Genomic DNA, 23,817 nt, shown 5'->3' on the forward strand with positions numbered 1-23,817 from the left:
TGAGTGTCCAGATAAATGTGCAGATCTCTTTTCTACCCAGAATTATGTTAGAGTGTGATGCAAATACATAAAAAGCTCTAAACAGTTTTAGCTGATTTTAAGCTTTATTTTTTCCTCTCTAAAGTTTGAGTTTGGTGTTCCAATGGGGAGAAAAAAAAGAATGGTGTTTTAACTTGTGTTTAGTTTTGTTTTTCTATATCAGCCTGACATTGCGTGTTTCTGTAATGCAGGTTTTTACATTATGTTCTGCTGCCTAAAGTTCAGAAGAAAAAAAGGTGTATATTTTTGTTCCCCTAAAATGAACTTTAGGATCTGTAGCCATTTCATTGCCTTAATTTAAAAGAAGAAAAGTTCCTGTACTTAGGAAAGTTAAGGCAAGATTTGACTCTTCAGAGTTGTTTTAGGATGTTGGCATTAAGCTGCCGTGTGCCTCTTGCAGCCCTTCACGCTGACAAGTGTCATTTTGGAACTGCGTGTGATGCAAAGTTCACGTGTAGTTTGATTTGTGTCCAGGTTACGCGCAGCTGCGATGTATTTCTACACTGAACTGTTTGCTCAAGCAATAACAACTCAAAAGGTCTAAATTACCGACTTACAGTCTTTTCAGAGTTGGGGCATTAGCTAAAACACTTATGCTAGAACAGTGGTAGCAAATCCTTTGACTCACAGGCCATGTTTACTTGACTCTGGTCAAGGAAGATAAGTGGGGTGTGCAGTGCTGTGGGGGAGTTGGGTTTTGCTGAATTTGGCTCCACCTCTGTAGAGCCATCCCAGCTGCTCTGCTGTTGCTCATCTTTTTGTATCAGCGCTTGAGTGGTTATGACAGCAGAGAACAGGGCCCAGAGTTTAGTGGACCAACAAGGGAGAGCAGCACACAAACACAAAAGTGTTTTGTCTCCAGTCACGAGCCTGAGAAAACTGAAGCAAACACAAATGGTTGTGTGCCGAGTAAGGTTGGTTTTAGTGGAAATACATGGAGGCAGAAGTTGGCCCTTTTGTTTATGTCCTCTGCTAGATTATGTTGTTGAAGGTTCCCCGTGTGCTTTTTGAATGTGCAGCACACACTTTGGTGTGTCTCCGTACAGCATCGTGTCTGCAACTCTGTTCCATCCTTCAGCTGCTGGTCCCGCAATCAGCCACTATAGCCAGAATGTTAAAAAGACAAAGCTGTAATACTGTGCTATGACTGATCTAAGGCTTCATTTCTCAGTTAAATTCTTACCTTTCTCAAGTGAGGACCCACAAGGCCAAAAAAAGCCATCTCTTCATTGCAAGTTTCTCTTAATTTATGTGAAAGCTGGGCCTGGACAGATTGATGCATGAAAAAGTGACCATAAAACTCAGTAGATAACGTACCTCTCCCGTGAGTGCTTTATTTCTAACAGAATTGGCATAGCTTTTTACAACAGGGAGGGGTGTTGTGCTCAGTTCTTCCCTGAAGCTCTAGTGCTTTCCTTCAAAAACAACCCAACCTCCTGACCATGCACTTGCACAGATGATAATGATCTCAGCAGATTGATCTGTTTTAATTAGGATCTGTTTTAAATTGCTTAGGTTTTTTGCTCTGTTTCTAAAACTGCTTCTGGTGTTTCTCTGAACCTGTACGTTGCGCAGGGTGACAATGAGGGCATTAAAGCCTGTGAACAGAAGGGGCTCAAGGAGCTGCTGCTGCTCTGTCATAGTGTAGATGATACCAAATATCTAGGCCGAGGCCTACAAAGAGATAGTGGCAAATAACTTCAACTTATTTGGATCTGACTGCCGAAGTGATGCTCCTCTAGAGCCAGCTGTGCCTCCATCACTTTGTAAAAGCCGTCTCATTATTCAAAAATATAACTTCACGTTTGTGACGTTTTCTCAAGTGTTGCAGCTGGTTGGGAGTACAGGTGGAGTTAGCATTCAGAACAAATCCACATGCATGCCCATTACTTTTCTGCTCAGGCCCACTGTATTGTAACAAGTGCTGGTGCACGCCTTGGTTTGTCTATTGAGACCTGTTATGAAGATTTACTTTCAAAAGCACATCTTGAAGATTGTTTAAAACTTTTGATTTTCCATCTATTTAAAATCAATGTTATGTTAAAGGGAAACTGTCCTAGAGAGCGCTTTGTGTGATTTTTGTGCTTAATGTTATGTGGAACAACGTTGTTCTTTTTAATTTTTCTTCTGTTCTTGTCTGTTCAGCGTGGATCTTTACTTGCTGGTTGATGTTCCTTTCAGAGCACATACAAACATGTTTCCCCTTAGTGACATCCATGAAATGCCCAGCACGTTTTTCAACAGTGAGTTCTCTGAATTGATACTCCTGGCCAGGTGGCTACTTCTGCCTGAACTATTTTTCCTCTATATACCTTTCACAACCCCAAGAAAAACAAAACGCTGCATCCAGTTGCTGTAAGCCTGTACGTGTTGTTCATTCAGGTCCGCAGAGCAGTGCCTAAGACCGCTTTCAGTGGACCTTGAGATCTGGCTCCAGGTAATGGTTCTGAAGTACCGACAGCATCACTGCATTGCTCTTCCATTCACCATGCGAAGGGGATAATAGTTTTTAAAGGCACTTGTTTCTTGAAAGAAAACATCCAAAAAGGGCACGTCAAGCTGAATTGCAAGTGCTGCATGTGATGTAATTGTAACAAGTGTTATTTGTCTAGGCATAATAATGCTTTGGCAAAAGCAGATCGTTGATCCCATGTTTTTCTTCTGAGAGTAGAAATCCAGTAGCTTCTTTCCCGTTTCTCTTCCCCCATCACCGTAGCTGTTTTTAGTGCGACCACAGTAATTTTCTGTTGTTCAGCCTAGCCTATAGATTTTGATGCTGGCAAACATGACCATCTGCTTGGGTCATAAAATCCAAGACTTTGAAAGCACAGACACGTGGGCAGGGAGAAGTGAACTGCGTTACACCTCTGCTTTCATGCACATAATGCCTTAACTACCTTTGCCGAGTTACCACAAGAATCTGCTACGTCTTCTTGCCCCCAGGATTGTGTTTCACTGTTCGGTGACAAAGGGCTCACGGTTTTCCTCAGGAACGAGAAACTTGTTTTCTCAGCATGTCCAAATCCTACAAGTTCAAAGAGAGGGGTTTGAAGCTGGAGCATCTCTTTGATAGTGCATTGCACTTGGTAAAACCCCGATGTTTACCTGGGTAAATCCCGTTGTGTATTTAAGCCATGTAGTTCTAGAAAATAAGCTTGCTTGGAGTAGTCAGTTGTCCATTTAAATTGAAATCTTGAAAAGGTGATGTAAATTCCAGCTTGTGATCCGTGAAAACTATTACAAAGAGACAATTGCGGCATTTCTTTTATAAAACACTTCAAGTAATTTCAGTTAAATAATTCCGTAAGAAGGGGTGTTCTTTATGGAAGTAGCTTGATGAATATAAGCGCAGGAGTAGGAGCCAGGCTCCTCTAATTTTGTATCAGTTTTTCCACTGGGCCCTCCGTGGCCGTTGGCACGTCGCTAAATCTGCGTCTTTGTAAAAACAGCGATGGTACCTACCTACCTCACAGGGGTGTTGTGAGGGTTAGCTTATGCCTATGAAATGCATTGAGGATCGGGATTGCTTTGTAAATATTAAATATTTTAATTTTAGTTTTGCGAGGTGTAAGATTCACTGTAATGGAAACAGAAGGTTTTTGTAATTCTGAAGCTGGGGAGGCAGCGGCAGAACGGTGTTCCACAAGAACGGGCTACTGCGGTGCAGAGCTGCTGGCTGTCTGCAACAGCTGCTTCACTTACAGTGGTGGTTTCTCCTTCGCTAAGACCTGGTTCCCCACCGCGGTGCCTCGGTTCTGCTCTAAATAGAAAACGGAAGGAGGACAGTTGTTAGGTATCCAGGCTTTGGTGCTGCTGCTTCTCTCAAGTGCTTCCCGTGGTGGTAGGTTTATTGCTTTTCTTTTTTCAGTGCTTTTTTGCAATGAGCAAACATGAATCATCTCACACTTCTCTCAGGTTTCTCCCACTGCCTCGAGTTCTGCTCAGTGTAACTACAGCCTGGTGGCAGTGATTAAAACGCAAAGAGCCAGCCCTCCGAAACCTCTACATTGCTTCCAGTATGAGATCGTGCCCTCCGCAGTACATGAGATTAAAGCTCCCTAGCACAGATCATGGAGCAAGTGGTGTGATTTGCTGTACAGCCTTAAGCTACCACCTGTCTTAAAAAAATTAAGGAAGAATGAAAGCAATATGAGATATACTGGGTTCAAGCAACAGAGAAACAAGGTGTCCCTGGCCTGCCTTCCTCCTCAGTGAGTTAAAGCAAGTGCTGCTTTTTCATTTCGTCCCGTTCCCTATCCTGCTTTTCATGGTCCTTGAGGCCGTCATAAAAGATCATGAAGGCTCTTCCAGCCTTGATGGAAGGTGGTACTCGTGCCGTTTTCCATCTATTTCTGCATGATCTTTGAAAATGATTTTAAAAAGCAAACGTACAGCCAAGCTTTCTAATAATGCTGCGCAGCACATTTCAGCCTCTCACTGAGCAGTTCTAAACTTTATAAAATTAATATCCCCTTTTATTTGTTCTCCTTGTGCAAAATGAGGAACTTCCATGCAGTAACCATGCAGCTTTAAGGCAATAAATGCTAGGACTGCTGGCAATCAAACGTGTAAATATTTAAATGTACAATTCAGTACTATGTTGAGTTTATATATTATGGAAAGCAGGGAGTGAAGTGCTAGTTAATTTCACATCTTGTTTTACCTGTACAGTTGGCGATATGGAGTTGCATAGAAATGTTCCAGTTGATTGCAATAAACCTTGGGAAGCAGCTATGTAATCCGGCCTTATTGCCGCTGAATCTCCAATCTTGAAATGAAAGCTTTCTGTATTTTTAAGATCCGTAAACAGGAAGAGGATCAAAGTGTTTTCCACTAAAGGCTGTTATTTTGTTTTGGCCATGTGTTGTGTGTATTCTTGTTCACCATGTTCTGAAATCCCACCTGTGTTGAACTCCTGCAATAGCATTTGTTACCCACCTTATGGCAGGAGCGAGCAGAGGGCTGCTGTGGAACTGGGAGCCAGCCACGAGTGGTGGGCTGTGTGAGTGAGCGGTGCTTTGCTTCAAGTTCCTGGGGGTAACAAGATTAAAATCAGCGCTTAATGGTGTGAGTTTGTCAACAAAAAGAACTGTCGTTGGTGTGGGTGTGTGAGGGGTGCAGTGTGTGGGAGTGCCAGAGGGGTCACAGAAGTGGCTGGGAACATAAGAACAAATTTCTCCCACCTCCCACCCCGCCTCATTCTCCATAAACAATAATGTAATGGCGACTGTTCAGGCCTGCTTCTGGTAGTGCCTGTATTCTCAGAAGGAACGCTGCTTCCTGGGTCTTAAATTCTGTGTAGATTTAATCTAAACAGTTCAGAGGATGCGTGGCATGGAAGTGTTCACCAACCTCGTGTATGTTCCCATGTAAATTACATCCAACTGTATGTTCCTTCATGTATTTTGGAAAGGCTTGGGTACAGGCAGCAGCTCCTAATGTTCTGTACTGTGATTATGTTTGGAAAAACTACAGCTGTGTTGTTCTGTTCCCCTCTTCCTTTCATGCATTCACATTGTTTTTTTTAAAGAAGAAAAATTCCCAAATCCTGGAAGCAAAACTACGTGACAGCTGTGGTGATGGCAGCTCGCTGCAGCCTTGGCTGTGTGCATCACTGAAATGTCACTGGTTTCAAAAGTTCAGTTACTGCGACCACACGTCAATGTTGGCCTGCGTTAGTTCTTTGGCTGTTCTGGTGGAGGTCAGCAACATTGAAGGCAATTTCAGGCCAGTCACTGAAAACATCTGGCAAGACTGAGAGCAGCAGCACATCCAAGAGCCTTATGTGTAGAAAATTGGACTACTTTATCTTAAATACGAGGTCTGGAATAAACTTGAACGATTTGGGTACAAAACCTTTACTCGTACTTGTTTGTGGAAGTGTATGCAACACCCACTTGTTCTTCCTTTAAGAAATTTCCACTTGCTTCAGTTGTGTGTGGTGACGTTAGTGGCTGGTTTGGGTTTCCCTTCTGATGGCTGTTGGCTCTTAAGAAGCTTCAGTGCTGGAGCAGTTTGGCAGCTGAGCAGAGGAGGAGGTCTGGACATGGGCATGAGGAGTAGGAAGTAAAAAGCTTCTATGGGGTTAAGAAAGAAAAATGACATTACTCCATAAAAAGAAAAGCAAGTTGATAATGCACGTGTCAACCTCTCATTACCCGGTGTCATCCCACGAAGATTAGTAAATGCTGCCCTTCCATCAGCGTGGGGTTGTTCTGGCATTGTGTGATATGACACAATCACTGTGAGATTTACTAACTGTATGATGGAATCTTTTTTGTTTTGGGAAACATTTCAGGCAAATCATCTCCAGCAAACACTGAAGTACCCACTGTGTCTGCTGTGTAACCACTGCTCTTTCTGCTCCTATCTCTGAATCTTATGGCACAACTGTTCTTGCCATAAACCTACCAGCTGTTACCAGATTGATTTTGCTGATATTGTGTTGTCTTTGCAAGTCCAAAGAAGGCAGCAGCTTTGTGTGGTGTGCTCCCTTTCGCTCCCCCTCGATGTCTGGCCCACAGCTCACTGCTCTGAAGGAGTGTGGTTGGGTTGCTGTTACTAATTGCCGTGGATGTCACAGTTTGGGTTTGTGGCGTATTCAGGTCACTTCCAATCCATCACTGTGCTGTTTATCGAATGAAGGGCATCACTATAGACTCTCAAGTGCTGACTTGAAAGGTTCCTCCACAGCTGGGTGACAAGTTGGCAAGACATTGGCTTTAGACTTAGTACCGCACCAATACCCGTAGTGCTGCTTTGCTCCCACGAGTGCTTGCTGTAACAGAGAACCAAAGCCCACCGCAGTGCTTTGGAGCCTTCAGGAAGACACTGATGTCCCCTCGTGAGATCAGCACTCCTGGGGAAGGCTGGCGTTCTGCCGCTGTGAGGACAGACTGTTCCGAAGTACTTTCTGCCTGCTTGTAGGCTGTTATGCACTTTCATGGTTTAACAAACTACTGTTAAAAATGTACTGTAACATGGACTTTGATAAGCGCACATGTATGTAAACATTTCACTCAGCCTCAGGAAAGCTGGACAAATTAGATACCTGTTTTGTACCTTGGTTGTTTGTTACCTGCATCCATAAAGGTGGACAGATAATGTCTAGATGCTATGAGTGTAAGTGTTGTGTGAGATACCGCTGTGGTCTGTAGGAGGAGGACGGTGTCATTTTAATCTAGGGACTAAGAGAATGCTGTCCTCTTATTTTTCTGAATCATATATATCCTTAATCTGAATCGGACCTGCCAAAGCAGTGATGAACCCCCTTTACTGTTCAGGATAAATATGTTTTCTTTCATAACAACTTGTTTCTGTTTTCTTCATTCTCCTTAAGAAGCGTATGTGAAATAAGTACGGAGGTATGTGTAGGACAAACTGTAAAGCCACCGCTGTACATAATGTCTGCTACTTGACTGCATTTTCTGTTCTACTTTCATTTTACTGGTTTTGCTAAATATATTTTATATATTTTCCTTCCTGCTTCTTGTGATGGCAGAGTGATTGCATCTCTGGGGGGGTTGGAAAGCAAAAATGAATGCGAGAAGGCTTCGGCCACAAAGGTCCATTGAGTTTGGATGTCAGTATATATCTCATAACCTCTTTTGTTGAGAGAGAGCCCAGCATAAATGGGGGACAATGTGGTGTAGAAAGATCAATTGGTATTACAAAGTACAGAGGGAATAGTCACCCCATTTCAGGGTGGGGGTTGTTTTGGTTGGTTGGTTTTGTTGTTTTTTAAATGGACGTGTCCCTGTACGACCTACTGTGTGAACCTGCCTTAGCAGCGGGTTGGACTGGATGACATCCAGCCGTCCTGCCAGCCCCCATAGTTCTGTCATCTTCTAAAATCCATTTAAAGCATCAATGCCATTAGATTTCCCCGAGAGTGCTTTTCCATCTGAGGTCTGTAGCCCTCTCTGTGGTCCGCGAATTATGTGCAAGGGCTCTACAAAGCCTGACAAAAGAGAAGTCATCGTGATCACATGCAGTATTTGCACCTCCACAAGAGAGAGAATCCAGGAGTCCATAAGTGGACTGAAAATTCCTTCCTACTGCACTTCTTAAACTCAGAGGGTGACTGAAAGCTCCCAGAAGGCTGATGGTACCCTGTGCTGCGGGTGACCAGGTGATGTACACTGAGTACCCACTGGGCCGTAGAACACGCTGTGTTCTGCATCTGCAGCAGGACATCTCGGCACTGAGAGGAAAAGTGCAGAAAGCTTTCCTTGCAAAAGGTGATGCAGGTTGCTCTGTGCAGTATTTCATCTTTGACTATTTTTCCTCTTCAGAAGTAGGATAATGCTGACACTCACTAGAAGCAGTCTGTGTATGTTTAAGTACTGCATGCTTGGTCGTCCTCCAATTGAAATGTGCACTTGGTTTGCCATTGCTAAAAACATCGACGTTTTGGGGAGAATGGCTACGAAGCACGACTTCCATCAGTAAAGACAAAATATGATGGACTATAAAATAAGCCCATACATGAAAATACAGAATCCCGATTGATAGCAAGCTCCTTATTGCTTTCCAGTGTTTTTTCAAACTGTTGTATGCTTTGGTTCTGAGCTGCTCCAACACGGAGCACTTGCTGATGTGTTAGTAAAGCAGCAGCGGTCCAAATGTTCAGACAGAAGTCTCAGAGATGTTCATGCCACCGCTGTGTTTCCAAGGAGACCACGGGTCTGTGACTGACAGGGCAGGGGTAGGTAGCTTAACTTTGGGCACCTTCCTGTAGGAAAAAAAGATTAAGAAACAATAAAACCTATTAATAAATATCTTGTAGGGTTCCCATTGCTGGTTTTCCCACGCTGGTGCCTGGTTTGCTCTCATGTCCCCAGAGAAGTTCTGCAAGACACAACCTGTCTTCCTTTGCAAAGGATCAATCCCAGCATCTCTGCTTTCCTGCCAGCAACACTTACCAGAGATTCAAGCAGCACCCAACTCTGTATTTGCTCCAAGCAGTGCCTTATAGTACAGCTGAAATGCTGCTGCCCTGCCTGCCCCCGGGCCTGCAGAGCTGTGTGTGATGTCTGTGAAGAGCAGTTGGTGGCAGTAGGGCCTGGTGCTCCAGAGAGCCAGACCCATCAGATGTGGCTGCACAGCCTCCTTTACCCTTCCATTCTTCAATTCTATCAGCCCTCTGAATACTTTTTTTCCACCTAAAACAAAGCTGCACGGAATGCAGCACACAGTCAGGTCCTTGTCCCACGGAAGAGGGTCTTTTTGTAGCATCGAATTACTGCAGCAGTGGCTGAAGGGCTCAGCCTGGGTGTGCTCGGTGCAGGACAGCCTTCCATGCTGGGATGAGGATCTTTTAGGCCAGACCCCCCAGAACAGGGGGATACACAACGAATTCCAAGTTCAGACTCCTTCGAAGTCATCCCTCAAAACCAAGCAGGCAGTTCCCTACTGCCCTGAAAGGCGCTGCTTCTAACCCAAAGGGTGATACGCCGCGGTGTTCTGAAGGAATAACTGCTAAATCCCCACAGCTTCGCTGCCCTCCCTGGCACTGCGATGCCGTTGGCTCCCGCAGTGGCCGGGCACTGAATCCCTCCGGCACTCAGCACAACGCTGCATCTCTTCAGCAGTGCCTGCTGGGCACATCCAGCTCTCGAGACATGCAGCTTTATGAGAAACATCGTAAGTCGTTTAGTCAAGGTGAGGCTGTTTTAAAGCCTCCTGGAGCACGTCCGCTGTCCGATCAGTCCGTCGGCCGGCTGAAATCCTCACCTCCCCTCAGCACACCGGGCCGCCAAAGAGCACAGCCCGCCCGCGGGGCGGGACACGGGGCTGCCCTCAGACAGGGTGGGCCGGGACACCGCCAGGCACCGCCCTCCGCCAGCCGAGCCTGGAAGGGGGCGCGCGCGGCGCTGCGGCGGGGCGGTCCGGGTGCGCGGAGGGATCCGTGGGCCGGTGAGTGCGGAGCGGGAGGCGGGTGGTGCGGCCCGCCGTGGTGCCCGCCCGCCTCCTTCCTGCCCTGAGAGCGGGTGGGGAACCGGGACTGAGCCGGCGGTCGTCCCGCGGCCCCGAGGGGCCTGTGCGGGCCGGGGGGGTGCTGCGAGGCTTTGGGGCCGCGTGGGGGCAGCTGCCCGCGTTGGGCACGTTAATGGGGGGTGAGGAGGGGGCGGGCGGTGCAGGACGCGGGTTGTACGTGTGGAGCGGTTCCCTGCGCTTCTCACAGACGGCAGTCGTGCCTGGCCGCGCTGTGCAGGCCGCCCGCCCCGCTGCAGCCTGAGAACCTGGGTCTGGAACACGGCTCTGCACGGATTTTTGGTCACAACCCCAAGCAACACTACAGGCTTGGGGCGGTGTGGCTGAAAAGCTGCCTGATGGAAAGGGACCTTGGTGTGCTGATGGACGGTCGGCTGAATATGAGCCAGCAGTGTGCCCGGGTGGCCAAGAGGGCCAATGGCATCCTGGCTTGTATCAGGAATGGTGTGGTGAGCAGGACTAGGGAAGTCATCCTGCCCCTGTACTCAGCATTGGTGAGGCCTCACCTCGAGTACTGTGTCCAGTTTTGGGCACCTCAGCACAGAAAGGACAGGGAGGTGCTGGAGCAAGTTCAGAGAAGTGTGAAGGGCTTGGAGAGTGTGCCCTATGAGGAAAGGCTGAGGGAGCTGGAGCTGTTTAGTCTGGGGAAATGGAGACTGAGGGGAGACATTATTGCTCTATTCCAGTAACTGAAAGGTAATTACAGTGAGAGCGAGCCTGGTCTCTTCTCACTGGTAACAGGTGACAGGACGAGGGGAAATGGCCTCAAGTTGCACCAGGGGAAATTTAGGTTGGATGTCAGGAAACACTTCTTTACAGAAAGGGTAGTTAAGCACTGGAATAGGCTGCCCAGGGAGGTGGTTGAGTCACCACCCTGGATGTGTTTAAGAACCGTTTGGATGTGGTGCTCAGGGACATGATTTAGCAGAGGGTTGTTAGTTAGGGGACTATGGCTGGGTTGTGGTTGGACTCGATGTTCTTTAAGGTCTTTTCCAACTTAAGTGATTCTATGATTCCATGACAAACATACCAGCCAGGAAATGTTGGAATTTTTAAGGGAAAGAGAGGGAATGCAGCAGAGAACATCCTGAAACCACAATATAGATGAGTGGTCACCTTTATCTGAAGTGCAGCGTACAGCTGCAGTTCCCCCATCACAGGTGGGTGTGTGAGAATCCATGAATGAGGGTTAATGAATACAGGGTGGCTCTGCTAAGGGGCAGGAATCAGGGGCTGCAGGGGGAGCAGCCCACACACAGCTGTGGAGTGGTGGGATGGTCTGAGAGATGGACGGAGGGTCACACATCAGTTCCTTCCCATGCGAGAAGTGCCTGCGCCTACTGGATCTGGTAGCCATGTTCACTGCAAGAAGAGGTGGTGTTTCATAACATGGAACTTACTGCTGTGGGACATTATAAATCACTTTATGTGTATTTAAGGAATACTGGGAAAGGGTCTTTTAGAGAACTGCATTCACAGAATAAAGCACTTAAGCCAGAAAAGCCCTTCATGGGGAAAGTTTATAGACCAGAAGGAGGCAGAGTGGGGAAGTGTCACTGCTGCTTACTTGCTGTAGTCTCACTCTTTCCAGGACAGCTGCTTCTGGCTGTCTTCAAGATACTTCAAGAACTGCCAGCATCAATCCTTATCTGAACTAGCAGAGCTTCTCCTTTGAACCTCTTGCTGTGGATGGTAATTAAAGTTCTCCAGAGATCCCAAAATGGAGCTGTTCTTGGCCTGTGGCTGCCCCAGTTTCACATCACCTTCTTCTCCCTCCTTCCTTCCTAAGAAACACTAGAAAACCAGTTCCATTTTGTATGCAGGTTTGTCAGGCCTTCTTTTCTTATGTCCCCCCCACTGAGGATCCCCATCAGTGGCTGCTTAATGCTACCTGGCCCCAAAAGCTTGCAGCTGGCTGACGGTGCATGGGGATGGCATCCCAGATGGTTGGGGAGTTCACGTTGGGAAGACCCTATGAAATACTTTTGGCAGTGCTCAGGTAACTTGTCAGATCCTTGAGCAAAAGCTGAGCTTTCACTAAATTGCTTTTCAGATTTAAAGATCTGAATGTTTCTTTTCAAAGGAGAGGCCCTTTCTGTGTCAGGGTGCTTTCTATTTGGAACAGGACCGCTCAGAGAAGCCTGCTGCTCTGTGTGCCTGCTTGGCTGCATGCTGCTGGTGGAGACCTGCGCCTTGGATCCTTGCATTCAGCAGCTGCAGCATGAACAGAGCCCCTTGCTTTTCAGGTAGCAAGGCACGTGTCCAGCTTTGGAGTAACTTCTGTCCCCCAATGGAGACTTGTTCACCTCCAGCCAACTCTCCTGATGCTGTATTGCTGCCCAGATTTTCTTGGCACATGTTTCATACCTCATTTATAACAGCCTCTGTGCCTCAAATGCTAACACGGGTGGCTTGGGAAAAATACTGCTATGTTTTACGCAGTTGCATACTGGTCTTAGATCTATGCTGAGGTAGAACAGTCTTTGTTGAAGTTGCACGTGCATGTTTTATATTCTTGGTAAGAGGTTGCTTTGCTAACAGCATCCTTCCTCCCCTCACAGAGGTTAACAGCACCAGTTCCCAGTTGCATTAATATTCTTCGGCCTTCCAGTAGTCCCTCTAGTTAAGGGACATTTATTGCAACGACGTTCAGGGTACCATAAAGGGGTGAGTACTGGAAACTGGCAGAGCAGCAGCGTGTCCCTCTGTTTGTGCATGCATCATACAGTATTCCTTATGGTATATATTATACAGAATATAGATATATGTTACACAGATGGATAGGGAAGCCTGACCTGTAGCCATGAGTTGGGTTGAACTCTCCTCTGTCAGAGAAGTGGTAGCCAGTCAGCTGTGGTGTGGTCTGGAGGTGAAAGTTCTGGAGGAGCATCTGCCTGCTTTAAAGGAATTTTTGAGGTAGCTTCGTTAATACGTGTCCCACCTTGTGCTGCCTCCTGCACAACCCTCCTGAGTAGTGCTGTGGCACTGGAAGGATCTGGCTGCATCTTCTGTAGTTATGGGGTAAGCAGTGATGCAGACACGCAGCCCCCATGTGCCTGACCTAACTGGGTGAGTGCGAGTTCCCAAGCTTCTGCTGTAGGAGCACAGGCACGTCTGTGCACAGGAGCTGTGCTGTATCTCACAGTGCTGGTTTCCAGATGTCTGTATGTTCCTAACTATGGATGGACCAAACGTACTGGGGCACAGAAAGTCTATGAAAGCCCTTAGGAATTTTTGAGTGAGTTAATTTTTCCACAATGTTCCTTCTGACTTTAGTTTGTCTCAGTTTCAGGGCTTGGCTGTGTAAAATTAGAGTTTTCATACATACGAGCTGGAAACCAGCACTAAGTTGCTTTGTAAACGAGGCAGTGGAATCTTCTGTGCTGCTTTTGCGTTGTGTTATTTTTGTTTAGAAGAGCTCCCACACAGACACATCCACCTGAACAGCTGAGCAACAGGCAGGAGCTCAGCTGTGCGTGGACAGGGCTCTGCAGGCACCTCCCCCTGCCCTGCCAGCTGTACTGTGAGTAGCTAGGCTGTAGTGTGTGGCGTTGGTTCACTCCCTCTGCTCATTCAGTGGGTCGAGCTGCCCCTTTGGAGGCCATTCACATAACAGTAAATCACACTTGACACATTGCTAGCTTTAAACTTTGTATTCTTGTTGATGGGTTTCCTCTGCTTTGTCCCATCCTTGCTCAACTTTCAGGGCTGTTTTTGTACTTGAAGGCAGCGGTGTGTGGGAGGGCTGTGGAAGGTCTCAAGTAGTAGCACCTCCTGCTCACTTGAAGCCAAAGGAATTTACAAGTCTTGTTCTCATAAACTCACTAACTGTAATAGTTTTATAATGTAGTTCATGTGCATAAAAATGTCTTCATACTGATGACTTCAGTCAGTCAATGTAGACAATGTATGTTAGTTCATCCAGGCTGGATGTGGCTCTGTGCAGCCTGGTCTGGTAGTTGGTGACCTGCACATAGCGGGGGGGGTTGAAACCAGGTGATCATTGTGGTCCTTTTCAACCCAGGCCATGCTATGATTCTGTGATTACTATGATTCAGAAAAGTGTTTTGAGTTTTGGAAGTGTTCTGAATAGATGGACCTCGTGATACTTCTGCCGTGTGTTCCGAGTTATCTTTCCTTGCAGCCTCACAGTCAATTGCTGCTCGATTCCTGAAGCCTTACTATGAAAACCGAAAGGAAGATTGCTACAAGGAGCTAAAATGACATGTGCAGAAAAAAGATGCCTCTACTTGCATGCCCGCCCTTCCACCAGAACAAGGGATCTTAGCTTCTGTCGGTGGGGATTTCATTTCCTGTGCATAGATTTGGTCTTTGCAAAGGCCCGGATGGACTCATTGAGCGTAAAGTCAACATTTCAGCTTTTGACTTAAGAACTGCAAGTTTTCATCTCTTTTGACTTCTTAGCATCAGAGCATAGATGTGTGCTTGCCTTAGGGATAACAAGAACAGATTTCTGCGTGTGTGACACGCTTAATTAAAGAGAAGGTATGAGATGAAAAGTAATTTGTAACATCTGTCCCAACAAAAAATGCTCTTGTACAGGGGCCATGATGGTGTTAGCAGTGTGCGGTGTCAAGAAGCAGGAACAGAATGGACCATTCTGTTGTTACCAGGTGGCCTGGATCCAGCATTTCCCCCTGCACGGGGCAGGCGATGGGCTCCATGTCGCAGCACCCTGCATTGCTGTGCCCTGTGCCACCAGAGCAGCACAGCAGTTGCTGTAGTGCAGTGTTGAGCTGTGGAGTATTTCAGCAGGCAGTGAGAAACTGAGTTTTAGGAGATGTCCTGAAAGCTCTGCAGGAGCGCACAGCACGGAGGAAAGAGCAAAGCAGGAAGGTTGCGAGCACTGCAGTGCAGTTCCAAGGGTGGAAGAAATGTTAAGCAGCTCTAGTTGAGGTGAAGCATGCTTCACCTTGGAAGTTAGCTGTGGTTCAGGTGGCACATGTTGCTGCAGGACCTCCAGCACGCACGGCTTCTGCCCAAAGGAGGGGGGCAGACCTGCTTGGAGCTCATTTGACATCATTGCGTGTGTATGAGTTTGTGGAATGAGCGCAGAGGAAATGTATTTCTTAAGATAATAAGATCAAGTTTCACAGGCCCAATTCATTTCTGTTTTCCACCCTTGCTCCACGAGGTGATGGTGCCCCTGCTGGGAAGGACAGAAGGCAGCAATGCTCAGCTCCTGCCTGTGGTGAGCAGCGTGGTGGTGGCACCCGGCTAACAAACATCCAGCAGAGGCTCTGCTTGGCTGTTTGTACCTCGTCCTTCTGACATGAGCTCTGTCTGTGTCCTTGGGCACACAAAGCATCCCCTTGAGCGTCTCTGCTGCTTCAGGTTTGTAGCGTACAGAGGAGTCTTGTTGCAGTGTGGGAGGTGAAGCCAGGTGATCCTCTAACACTGGTTTATTCATTTACAGTCAAAACTGTGACTTTACAGCATGGCAAGAAATGATTGGCAGCCATCACTGTGTCTAGGAGGGAAGGGTAAATATTCCAAAGAATTTGCAAAATCCATTAAAGCTTTTGGGGTTTTTTCCGCAAGCTGATATGAAAGTGGTGTTTGGATGCAGGCTGTACAAGGTGTCGTGACAACATCCCTATAAAAGTACAAGCTACTTCTGTGCTGTGCAGAAAGGAAACAGCTCCTGTGTTCTCTCTGGAGACGCGCTCTTTCCATTCTGCCTCTGACTGGTTTAAAGCTGCCAAGCAGAGGGAGCGTGCTGTGCCCTGCAGGAGGTTTTCCCAGTCAGCTGTCAGACTGAGCCCGTGGTGTCAGGAATGTTGTGGTTTTTTTCCTCAGGAAAGCAGGCTGTTATTAAAAGCTTCCACCATTGAAAAGGGTTAATACATTTTTTTCCCTCTGGGCAATGTCTAGGAAAATGGATGATGATGATGATGACGTTCCCCAGCTTTCATCCCATACGTTGGCTGCCCTCCAGGAGTTCTATTTGGAACAGCAGCAGAGAGAGGGCATGAAGACCTCCCAGGGGTTTAATCAATATTCTGTTGGCTCAATAGAAGAAGACTGGGTAAGAAACTAACCTGCAGCAAATGAGGCACATTGGTTTCACCAAGCTTTCTTTTGTGGGTAGGTGATAAGAAGATGAACACTCGAGATGTTCCTAGGGTGGCCGCTTTAAAATTAAGCCAGGTAAATTACGTGAAGAAAGGGAATAAAGTTCCCAACAGAATCATCTGTGCCCTCTGGAGACTGAACTCCAGCCTGGTGTGTGAGGGTAGTGAAGGTTCTTCCCTGGGTTTGAGACAACAAAGTGTAACAAGAAGGAATGTTCTTTCTGAGCTGACTTTTGTCTCTGAGTTTGCTTTTTTTACTCTTTCTGATCTCATTTAGTTCTTTTATCCTTTATTTCCTTCTATATTGTCATTTTTCATGTTTGGTTGTTGGTTTTTTGTTTTGTTTTTTTCCCTTTTCCACTGAAGTAACTCGATTTAAGCATGTGTTTATTTTGCACTTCAGCATGCTGGGTTTGAACCAACCCTGCCAATGATTGGTTCTACTGCTGCCATAGGTAAGTGCTTTAGCAAACACACAGTGTGAGCTGCCTGCTGTTTGTCCTTGGTTTTCAGAAGTAAAAAGCTTCTCCAGAAAATGTCACCCTTGTAGTTCGTGAGCCAAGACACTGCAGTGGATTTGGGTTTTCTTCAGACAGGGCTCTCAACATAATAGTGCATAACACAGTCACAAGATACGATGTTGCTTATAATTGTGCATTATTTTTCTCAGCAACTGAGCCAGTTTTGGTACAGTGATGAGACTGCATCGTGCCTGGCTAATGAAGCGATTGTGGCAGCAGGAAAAGGTGGCAGGTAGGACTTAATAGCTATTACCTTGTAGGTTTAATGTGTCTTTTCAGTAATTGTTCCATGAATCACAGAATCATAGAATCACAAGGTTGGAAAGGACCTTCAAGATCATCCAGACCACCCTTCTCCCGTCACCTTTGCTACCACAAGCCACTAAACCATATCTCATAGCCCCTTATTCTGCCTCTTGTACACTGCCAGGGATGGCGACTCCACCACCTCCCTGGGCAGCCATTCCAGTGCCTGACCACTCTGAGATAAGAAGTGTTGGTTTTTCCCATTTATGCTGAGAGCATGCAGTGTAATTCATTACTTTTTGTACCTCATCTCTCTTTGGTGGAGGTGTTGCAGAAATACCTTGCCATTACTTAATCAGTGGTTCCCAGTGAATTTGTTCTGAATTGCAGTGAGTGTTGCAGGCTCTGCCGTACAGAATCATAGAATCCATAGAGTTGGGAGGGACCCATAAAGGCCATCTGATCCAACCCCCTGCCATGAGCAGGGACACCTACAGCTCCATCAGGTGCTCAGAGCCCCATCCAGCCTGACCTTGAGTGTCTCCAGGGTTGGGGCATCCACTGCCTCTCTGGGCAACCCGTGCCAGTAACAGAAATTTACTATGGATCTTCTTTCATCTTCCCCCCCCACCCTGAGAAATACAACGAGCTCCAGAGCACATTAATGGCTTCTTATTCTTTTTTCTATTTTCATACACTTCTGCAGAACAGATGGGAAAACTTTTCCCTCTTAGTTCTGCAAGGATTTTCATTTGGAAATTGAGTTCTCAGATATATTTAATTGCTGCTGTGAAATAAGCTTTTCACCCTAGTTATGTATGTTCCCCGGGGCGAATGTTTAAGATGTTTTCCCACAGCAGCCCTGAGAACCTATGGAATTGTCTTTGTTGTCATGATTTTTGTTGCCTTTTGAAATCAGCCTTTTAATATTTTACGTGTCCTTTTTCAGGATAGCCTGTGTCAGTGCACCGAGTGTGTACCAGAAGCTGAGAGAGCAGGATGGCACGGATTGTTCCGTGTGTATCCTGGAGTATGACAGAAGGTTTTCTGTGTATGGAGAAGAATTTATCTTCTATGATTACAACAACCCTTTGAACTTACCTGAACATCTCCTGCCGCACAGTTTTGACATTGTAGTAGCAGATCCACCTTATCTGTCCGAGGAGTGTCTTCAAAAGACTGCACAGACCATCAAATACTTGACAAAAGGAAAGATTCTGCTTTGCACAGGTATCATTAATAGAAACATGTAGCTCACTGGTAAGCTGCTCTTCTTCTGTCTCAAAGCACGCGTACTTGAGTGAGAAAATCCCAACTCAGCAATACTAATTCATGTAATTCTAGGAAGAATGTATGTCCAGAAGAGGATAAGTTCGTACTGGTATGCCTTAGTTCTGTGTTTGTTTCTCGTTGAAGATGTGTATTTCAATAGTTACAATCTGCCTTTTTCTTACTGCATTATGAGTTTTACAAAGTAACGGAAGAACTGGTAACATCACCCTGCAAAGTTCCAAAGTATTTTTTTCTTGTAAAAGAGGCGTTCTGTGAATTGTGATGACTGAAATTCTGGCTGTGACAGACAGAGGTGTGACTTACTGCTGAATGCGTGTCTGCAGCTGCTGAATTTAGCAAAACCTGAGGTGAACTGACTAGAAGGCAGGTTAGCTTGGCCTTTGCTTGGTGAAGTGGGATGGTTTCAGCTATGTCTTCAAAAGAAGAATGAAATAAAGACAACTTTTTTCTTTTCCATATCACCTGCTCCTTGCTGGTAAATACAGCAATTGCAGTGTGAACAAGTGCTGGAGAATTCCACCATTGGTTCAAATAATTGTTTCTTAGGCATTGAAATGCAGCAGGAAGAGTTAAAAAATTGGTGGTTACAGCAGTGAAACCAGGAGACGTACTGATCGCATTTGCAGGGCCTTCTTTATGAAGATGCACTCGATAGCTTTAAGAAGCTACGAGCATCTGCCTCAGTTATGGTGGTTCTCAAAGCTGTAACCTTACAGTACGACATCTGAAGGCATTCAAGAAACTTCTGCAAAACAAAAACCAAAGGACAGAAACCCTCTGTACATACAATTCTGGGCAGTCAACCAAGTAGGCAAAATAGGGAAAAATGAAAATAACATGTGGACGTAGCAAGCCTCCTTCTTTGTTTAATTGTAAAAGACAGTCATGCATAAAAATAGCTCTGAGATTTCCCCGCCCCCCCCCCCCCCCCCTAGAATGGACGAGTGGGCCCTCAGTTTACACCATTTGACAAATACTCCTCAAGGAAACGATTCCTCAGCTTGGAGCCATAAATATCACACTGTGGTTTACTTAAATCAAAAAGTATATGTAATCTGTTTGCATTTCCCATGCTCCCCACCATGAAATTTCTGTGCCACGTAGCAGTAAGACGGAGTTTACATTTCTCTTCTCTGTGAAAGGGGCACCCATCTCAGCCCTCTGCCTTTTAACAAACTCTGAGGATGTTCTTCCATTCTTAACTAGCTCTTCTTCCATGCTTAAATAGCTCAGATCTTCTTTTGCTGAAGAGACAGTTAACAAAGTGACAGTGCAGCTGCTTTAAGTCTGTCCCCTAAAGAAAAAAAGGGGCAGGCAACTGGGAGGAGCTCATAGAAAGTCCAAACGTTCTTCTATCGTTGTTTTCTCACCAACTACCATCTTTTGCTGCAGGTGCAATCATGGAGGAACCGGCAGCAAAGCATCTTGGCGTGAAGATGTGCAAGTTCATTCCAAAACACTCTCGAAATTTAGCTAATGAATTTCGATGTTATGTGAACTACGCTTCTGGGCTGGACTCATTAGTGGGAGAAGATCTGTAACTTCCTCAGAAGATCCCTAACTTTTGCAGTCAAGTTACTTTGTATTTTTTTCTCAGTGACTCCACAATGCTCCACTCCAAGCAGTACTTTCTGGGCTAGAATTAATCAACACAGGATGACAGTGTTTCTCTTTTGAACGTGTGAGCATTTGCAAGTGTTGCTTACTTTACTTGTTAGATAAATGGGGACATAAACGGTGCAGGTTGTGCATAATGGGAGCTTCTTTGTTAGAGCTCTATTCCAACCAGTAGTTTTTACCATCAGAGTATTTTTCAGTGACCTCTCAAGTGATTTTAGCTGGTTGGCCTCTAACACATGTAGCTGTCTGCCTCACAGACATCAGAACCGTCAGCTGTGTCAGAACTGATGACTTGGTAGCTGACAGTAGAGAGCGTGAATATTGCTCTCACCTTGGAGAGCTGTTCTGCACACGATGTGTTCAGATTCATTATCCAGCAGGCCGATATTTTTATAAAGAATAACTAAAGAGAAAACACATCTCCTTCTGCGTGGGTCTCTCCAGTTGCTTTTTATAATAAAGATTTGCCAACTAAGATAAGACCTGTATCTATTATTGCCACCAGAGTGGCTTAAAAAAAAACAAAGGAGTGGTTGTTTTATCTTTAATAAAGGTTTGTCAAAAAGCCAGACTTTGTAGAACACGAGATCTGTTTTGTCATCAGTTCCCACCGTGTAAACTTGTATATGTGTGTCGTGCTTGAAAAAAGTCGTGTTAAACATCTCTGTGCAGCAGAACAGTGCATTTATTTTGCAATTCAGAACAAACGTGAGCAACATAAACTGGTGAACTTTAGAAACTAACAAAGAAATACCCAACCAGACTTACGTATTCACTAGCCAAGCTTGTCTCTAAATGTTGGTATAAACCCCACGTCTCCCTGAGAAAATCACAATAAAGATTCCCTCCGTAGACAGAGCTTTACTTTCATTAAGGATCCTATAAGTCAGGTAAAATCAGCCTAGAATATGCAGTAACTAATAACAATGCAGCACATCAGCCTAGTTGTCTAATTAGTGCTTCAGGCTGTGTCCGTGGGTTCTCCCTTTGAATTACTCCTATTGCTGGCTAGGAAATATTGCTTGTGTAGTGACCTGACTTGCACATGTGCACTAAATCTTGAATCACTACGGATCTGATTAAATACAGCATCTGCATTTTCATTGATTTCAATATCAAGTTAAAGATAATTTACAGATACATCAAGTTTATGGTTCCAAGAACAGGCCTTTTTTTTTTCTTCTGAATACTGATTTTTATCTCAGTCTCCTGTTCCACAGACAGACATGTTGGGATTGTTGGATCTTAAAAGGCCGATGAGGTATAACGGCTGATAAACTCCTACTGTTTCTAACAGGCAAATATCACATTTTATATAAAAGGGTTTGTCTCTACTTCAAGCAATTCCTGTCAAAATAGATGATGCATTAACAAAAAGACTTTGGGACAGATGGGGCTGTTGATAACAGGACACTTTTAGAGCCAGTTTTCTCTAACATCCTGCCTATGCTGCTGATGTGTTCTTGGGTGAAAGCTGGTTCATGAGTTCTGAGGCACTCAAAAGTTTTTATCAGCTATAAATGTACCAAACAAAATATAAGTACTTATCTTTGTATAGCATATGAGATACTGGATTTGTGTAGGAAGCTAACAGAAAAGCTGCATCTACAAAATGAAGCGCCTAAGCAAAAGGATTAGAAAATCTGTTTTATGAAAGGGAGGAGCTGAGTTATGCTTCTGAGGCGAGAACTCTAATAACACAGAGGTTGCGCTCATCCTTCTGTGCATTTGTGCTGTTTGGATGCAGGTTTTCACATCTGGTAGAGTAAGCGAGCAGAAATATTGTAGATGGGATATTTTTACAGTGCTCGGAGAATCGTACTTCCCAAGTTGGAGCTAAAACTGGATCCTAAATACCCTACCAAAGCCGCTCTTGCTCTCCTCTCTGCTTTCCAACAGTGTTCGCGTCCTAAGACTTTTCTCCCATGCTTTTTTCACCAGCTGTTTCCCCCCCTTTGCAGAGCTCCTGAGATTCATGGCACCAGTTTTTCTTCCTTTCTCTCCTGTTGATTTCTGTCACGGAGCAGCTGATGGATACTGTCAGAACAATGACTGTGGTAGAGGAAGAGCTCAGCAGGGCTGATCCAAGAGTCACCGCATACCCATGGCCAGTTCCTGCCCAATCAGGTGCTGTCCCTGCTGTTGAGCCCAGCAATACCAGAATTCTTAGTTCCTGCCCGCAGGTGACTCGCAGCTGGGGTTAACTGTTATCAGGAGCCGGAGCCATTGCTGTTACGTGGCCAGTTTGAAAATAAGAAAGCAAAGCAGTGTTAAACACGTAGGCATTGGCATAAATCACAGCTGTGAACTGTTTTGTGTTTATTACCATGCCAAGTAGATGGAGGCAATGCAATATGAAGCAACTCCTGAAACTTTTAACTATGCAGAGGTCTCAGATGGGACAGGTAAGGCATGACTGCCAGAACTGATTGTATTCTTCCCTCCTGCCCAACTAAATTAGAACATGCTGCTCAAATACAAGACTTACATATGTTGCTGCTTTATAGTTAATGTCCTTCAGTTGTCTCCTTCCCTTTGCTAAATTGGTCTTGCTGAGCTCTCACAACACAACATGAAAAGGTAACTTTGTTCACTTCATCAGAGACGCATTTCTTTTTCTTAAAAAGGTACAGCTTTGAGTTGTACCAAGAAACCCGGTTCACAAAATAACTGCTGCCTCTCACACGTTGGCCAGACGGCTTTGAAAAGGGGCCCTGTGAAGATGCGTGACTGCAAATGAGGGTACTTGTACATTTTTGTAGATGCCGTCCACAGAGCAGCCTGTTATCCACTGGCTTCCTTCTCCCAAGGCTGGTGAGGATGGGCAGCTGCCCAAGCAGAGCTTGACTGGTGGCATTCACAGCGTCCACCAAGTGATAGGGTGGAAACTATTTTTCCTGTTTATGGGAAGTTGCTGTGTTTCTGAAGCCACAAAAGTCTGTAGTGAATTTGTACATTGTGCCAGTGCAGTAACTTATGTAACAGCAAACATCTCTTTTCTGGAACAGGATTATATTAAAAAAAACAACACTTCAGTGTCAAGCAGTGCTTGGCTGGCTTTACTGCAGGGCTCTCATGGATTACCTCTCTCTTGGTGAAGCTTTCAATATGAAGCCATTCTTCCAGTGCTGCCAAGGCAGATGTCCTCTGAGCTGCAGCAGCAGCAAGACCTGTTGGTGCCACACAGCCATGTGCCAGTACACCGAGTGACACCTGGCAGAGGAAACCTAGCATTGCACACAGCCTGAGGGCTGCAGATAAAAAGGGCAGGTCCCGTGGCTGCCTGCAGCGTATCACAAGACAGACAAAGCCTTCCTTAAACTCCGACTGGTGTGCTCACCTCAGCGTCACACAGCCAGCCAGGCTCCGTGCCTTCACCCCTTGACCCATGAACAAGTGAGAAGCACTTGCTGATACTACTGCTCCACTCCTCATATTTTGCAGCCTCCCTGAAAGGAATTAGTGCAGAAACAAGCGGTAGCTCACAGCACTCAGCAGCAATACTTGCTGATCTCCCTCCTATAGTTATGGCTGCTCCCTAATCCCAGAGAAATTAACAGGCAGTTATATGTTCTGAGAGCATGTAATCGCCTTCTTCCCCCTTCCTCTTACTGCTGGCAATCTTGTGCTTATTTGCAGCTGCAAGCCACTGCCTGGTTATGCAAACACCTTCTGGGAATGATGGGCCAAGCATCTCAGGATTTTCTCAGCCGTCCTGTATGATACCAATTTTCCAGTGTATCTTAAGTGATACTACAGAGGAGAAAATAATTCCTTTACCAAGGATATTGTTGCGTGTTTTGTGGCTCCTAATGCATTCCAGGGACAACCTCCACGCAGGAGAAGATTTTCCTGGCACAACAAAAACTTTCTCGAATCAGCCACAGCTGCCAGATAGTTTCAGCTTTGAATTGTTTGCATTTATTGGGCCTGGAGTTGGTCCAATGAGGCATTTCATGTCTGCCTTCTGTCAACAGTCTGTGAGCCTCCAAGCAACTCCAACGGAC

General features: G+C 45.7%; 1 protein-coding gene across 4 annotated transcripts; it reads left to right on the forward strand.

The window, feature by feature from the left end:
• Positions 1 to 9,845: 9,845 nt before the first annotated feature.
• EEF1AKMT1 (EEF1A lysine methyltransferase 1) lies at positions 9,846 to 20,381 on the forward strand. Of its 4 annotated transcripts, none has more exons than XM_072326562.1 (6): positions 11,627 to 11,858; positions 12,597 to 12,702; positions 15,931 to 16,084; positions 16,801 to 16,883; positions 17,847 to 18,127; positions 19,583 to 20,381. In XM_072326562.1, the coding sequence occupies exons 3-6, from the start codon at positions 15,935 to 15,937 to the stop codon at positions 19,729 to 19,731; spliced, it is 663 nt and encodes a 220-aa protein (XP_072182663.1). In that variant the 5' UTR covers positions 11,627 to 11,858; positions 12,597 to 12,702; positions 15,931 to 15,934; the 3' UTR covers positions 19,732 to 20,381. The 4 variants fall into 4 exon arrangements, with proteins under 4 accessions (XP_072182662.1, XP_072182663.1, XP_072182665.1 ...); XM_072326564.1 differs by lacking the exon at positions 11,627 to 11,858 and adding an exon at positions 12,124 to 12,289; XM_072326561.1 differs by lacking the exons at positions 11,627 to 11,858; positions 12,597 to 12,702 and adding an exon at positions 9,846 to 9,957.
• Positions 20,382 to 23,817: the final 3,436 nt, after the last annotated feature.

Source organism: Excalfactoria chinensis, chromosome 1, assembly GCF_039878825.1.
Source record: "Excalfactoria chinensis isolate bCotChi1 chromosome 1, bCotChi1.hap2, whole genome shotgun sequence".
In the NCBI taxonomy this organism is placed as follows: Eukaryota; Metazoa; Chordata; class Aves; order Galliformes; family Phasianidae; genus Excalfactoria; species Excalfactoria chinensis.

What these genes read in the sequence shown, in the direction of transcription:
- EEF1AKMT1 (XM_072326560.1), top strand. Translation starts at nt 15,923, where the DNA reads ATGTCTAGGAAAATGGATGATGATGATGATGACGTTCCCCAGCTTTCA. An exon ending in GCTCAATAGAAGAAGACTGG is followed by an intron (nt 16,085 to 16,800) that starts GTAAGAAACTAA and finishes TATTTTTCTCAG; the next exon opens with CAACTGAGCCAGTTTTGGTA. An exon ending in AAAGATTCTGCTTTGCACAG is followed by an intron (nt 18,128 to 19,582) that starts GTATCATTAATA and finishes CTTTTGCTGCAG; the next exon opens with GTGCAATCATGGAGGAACCG.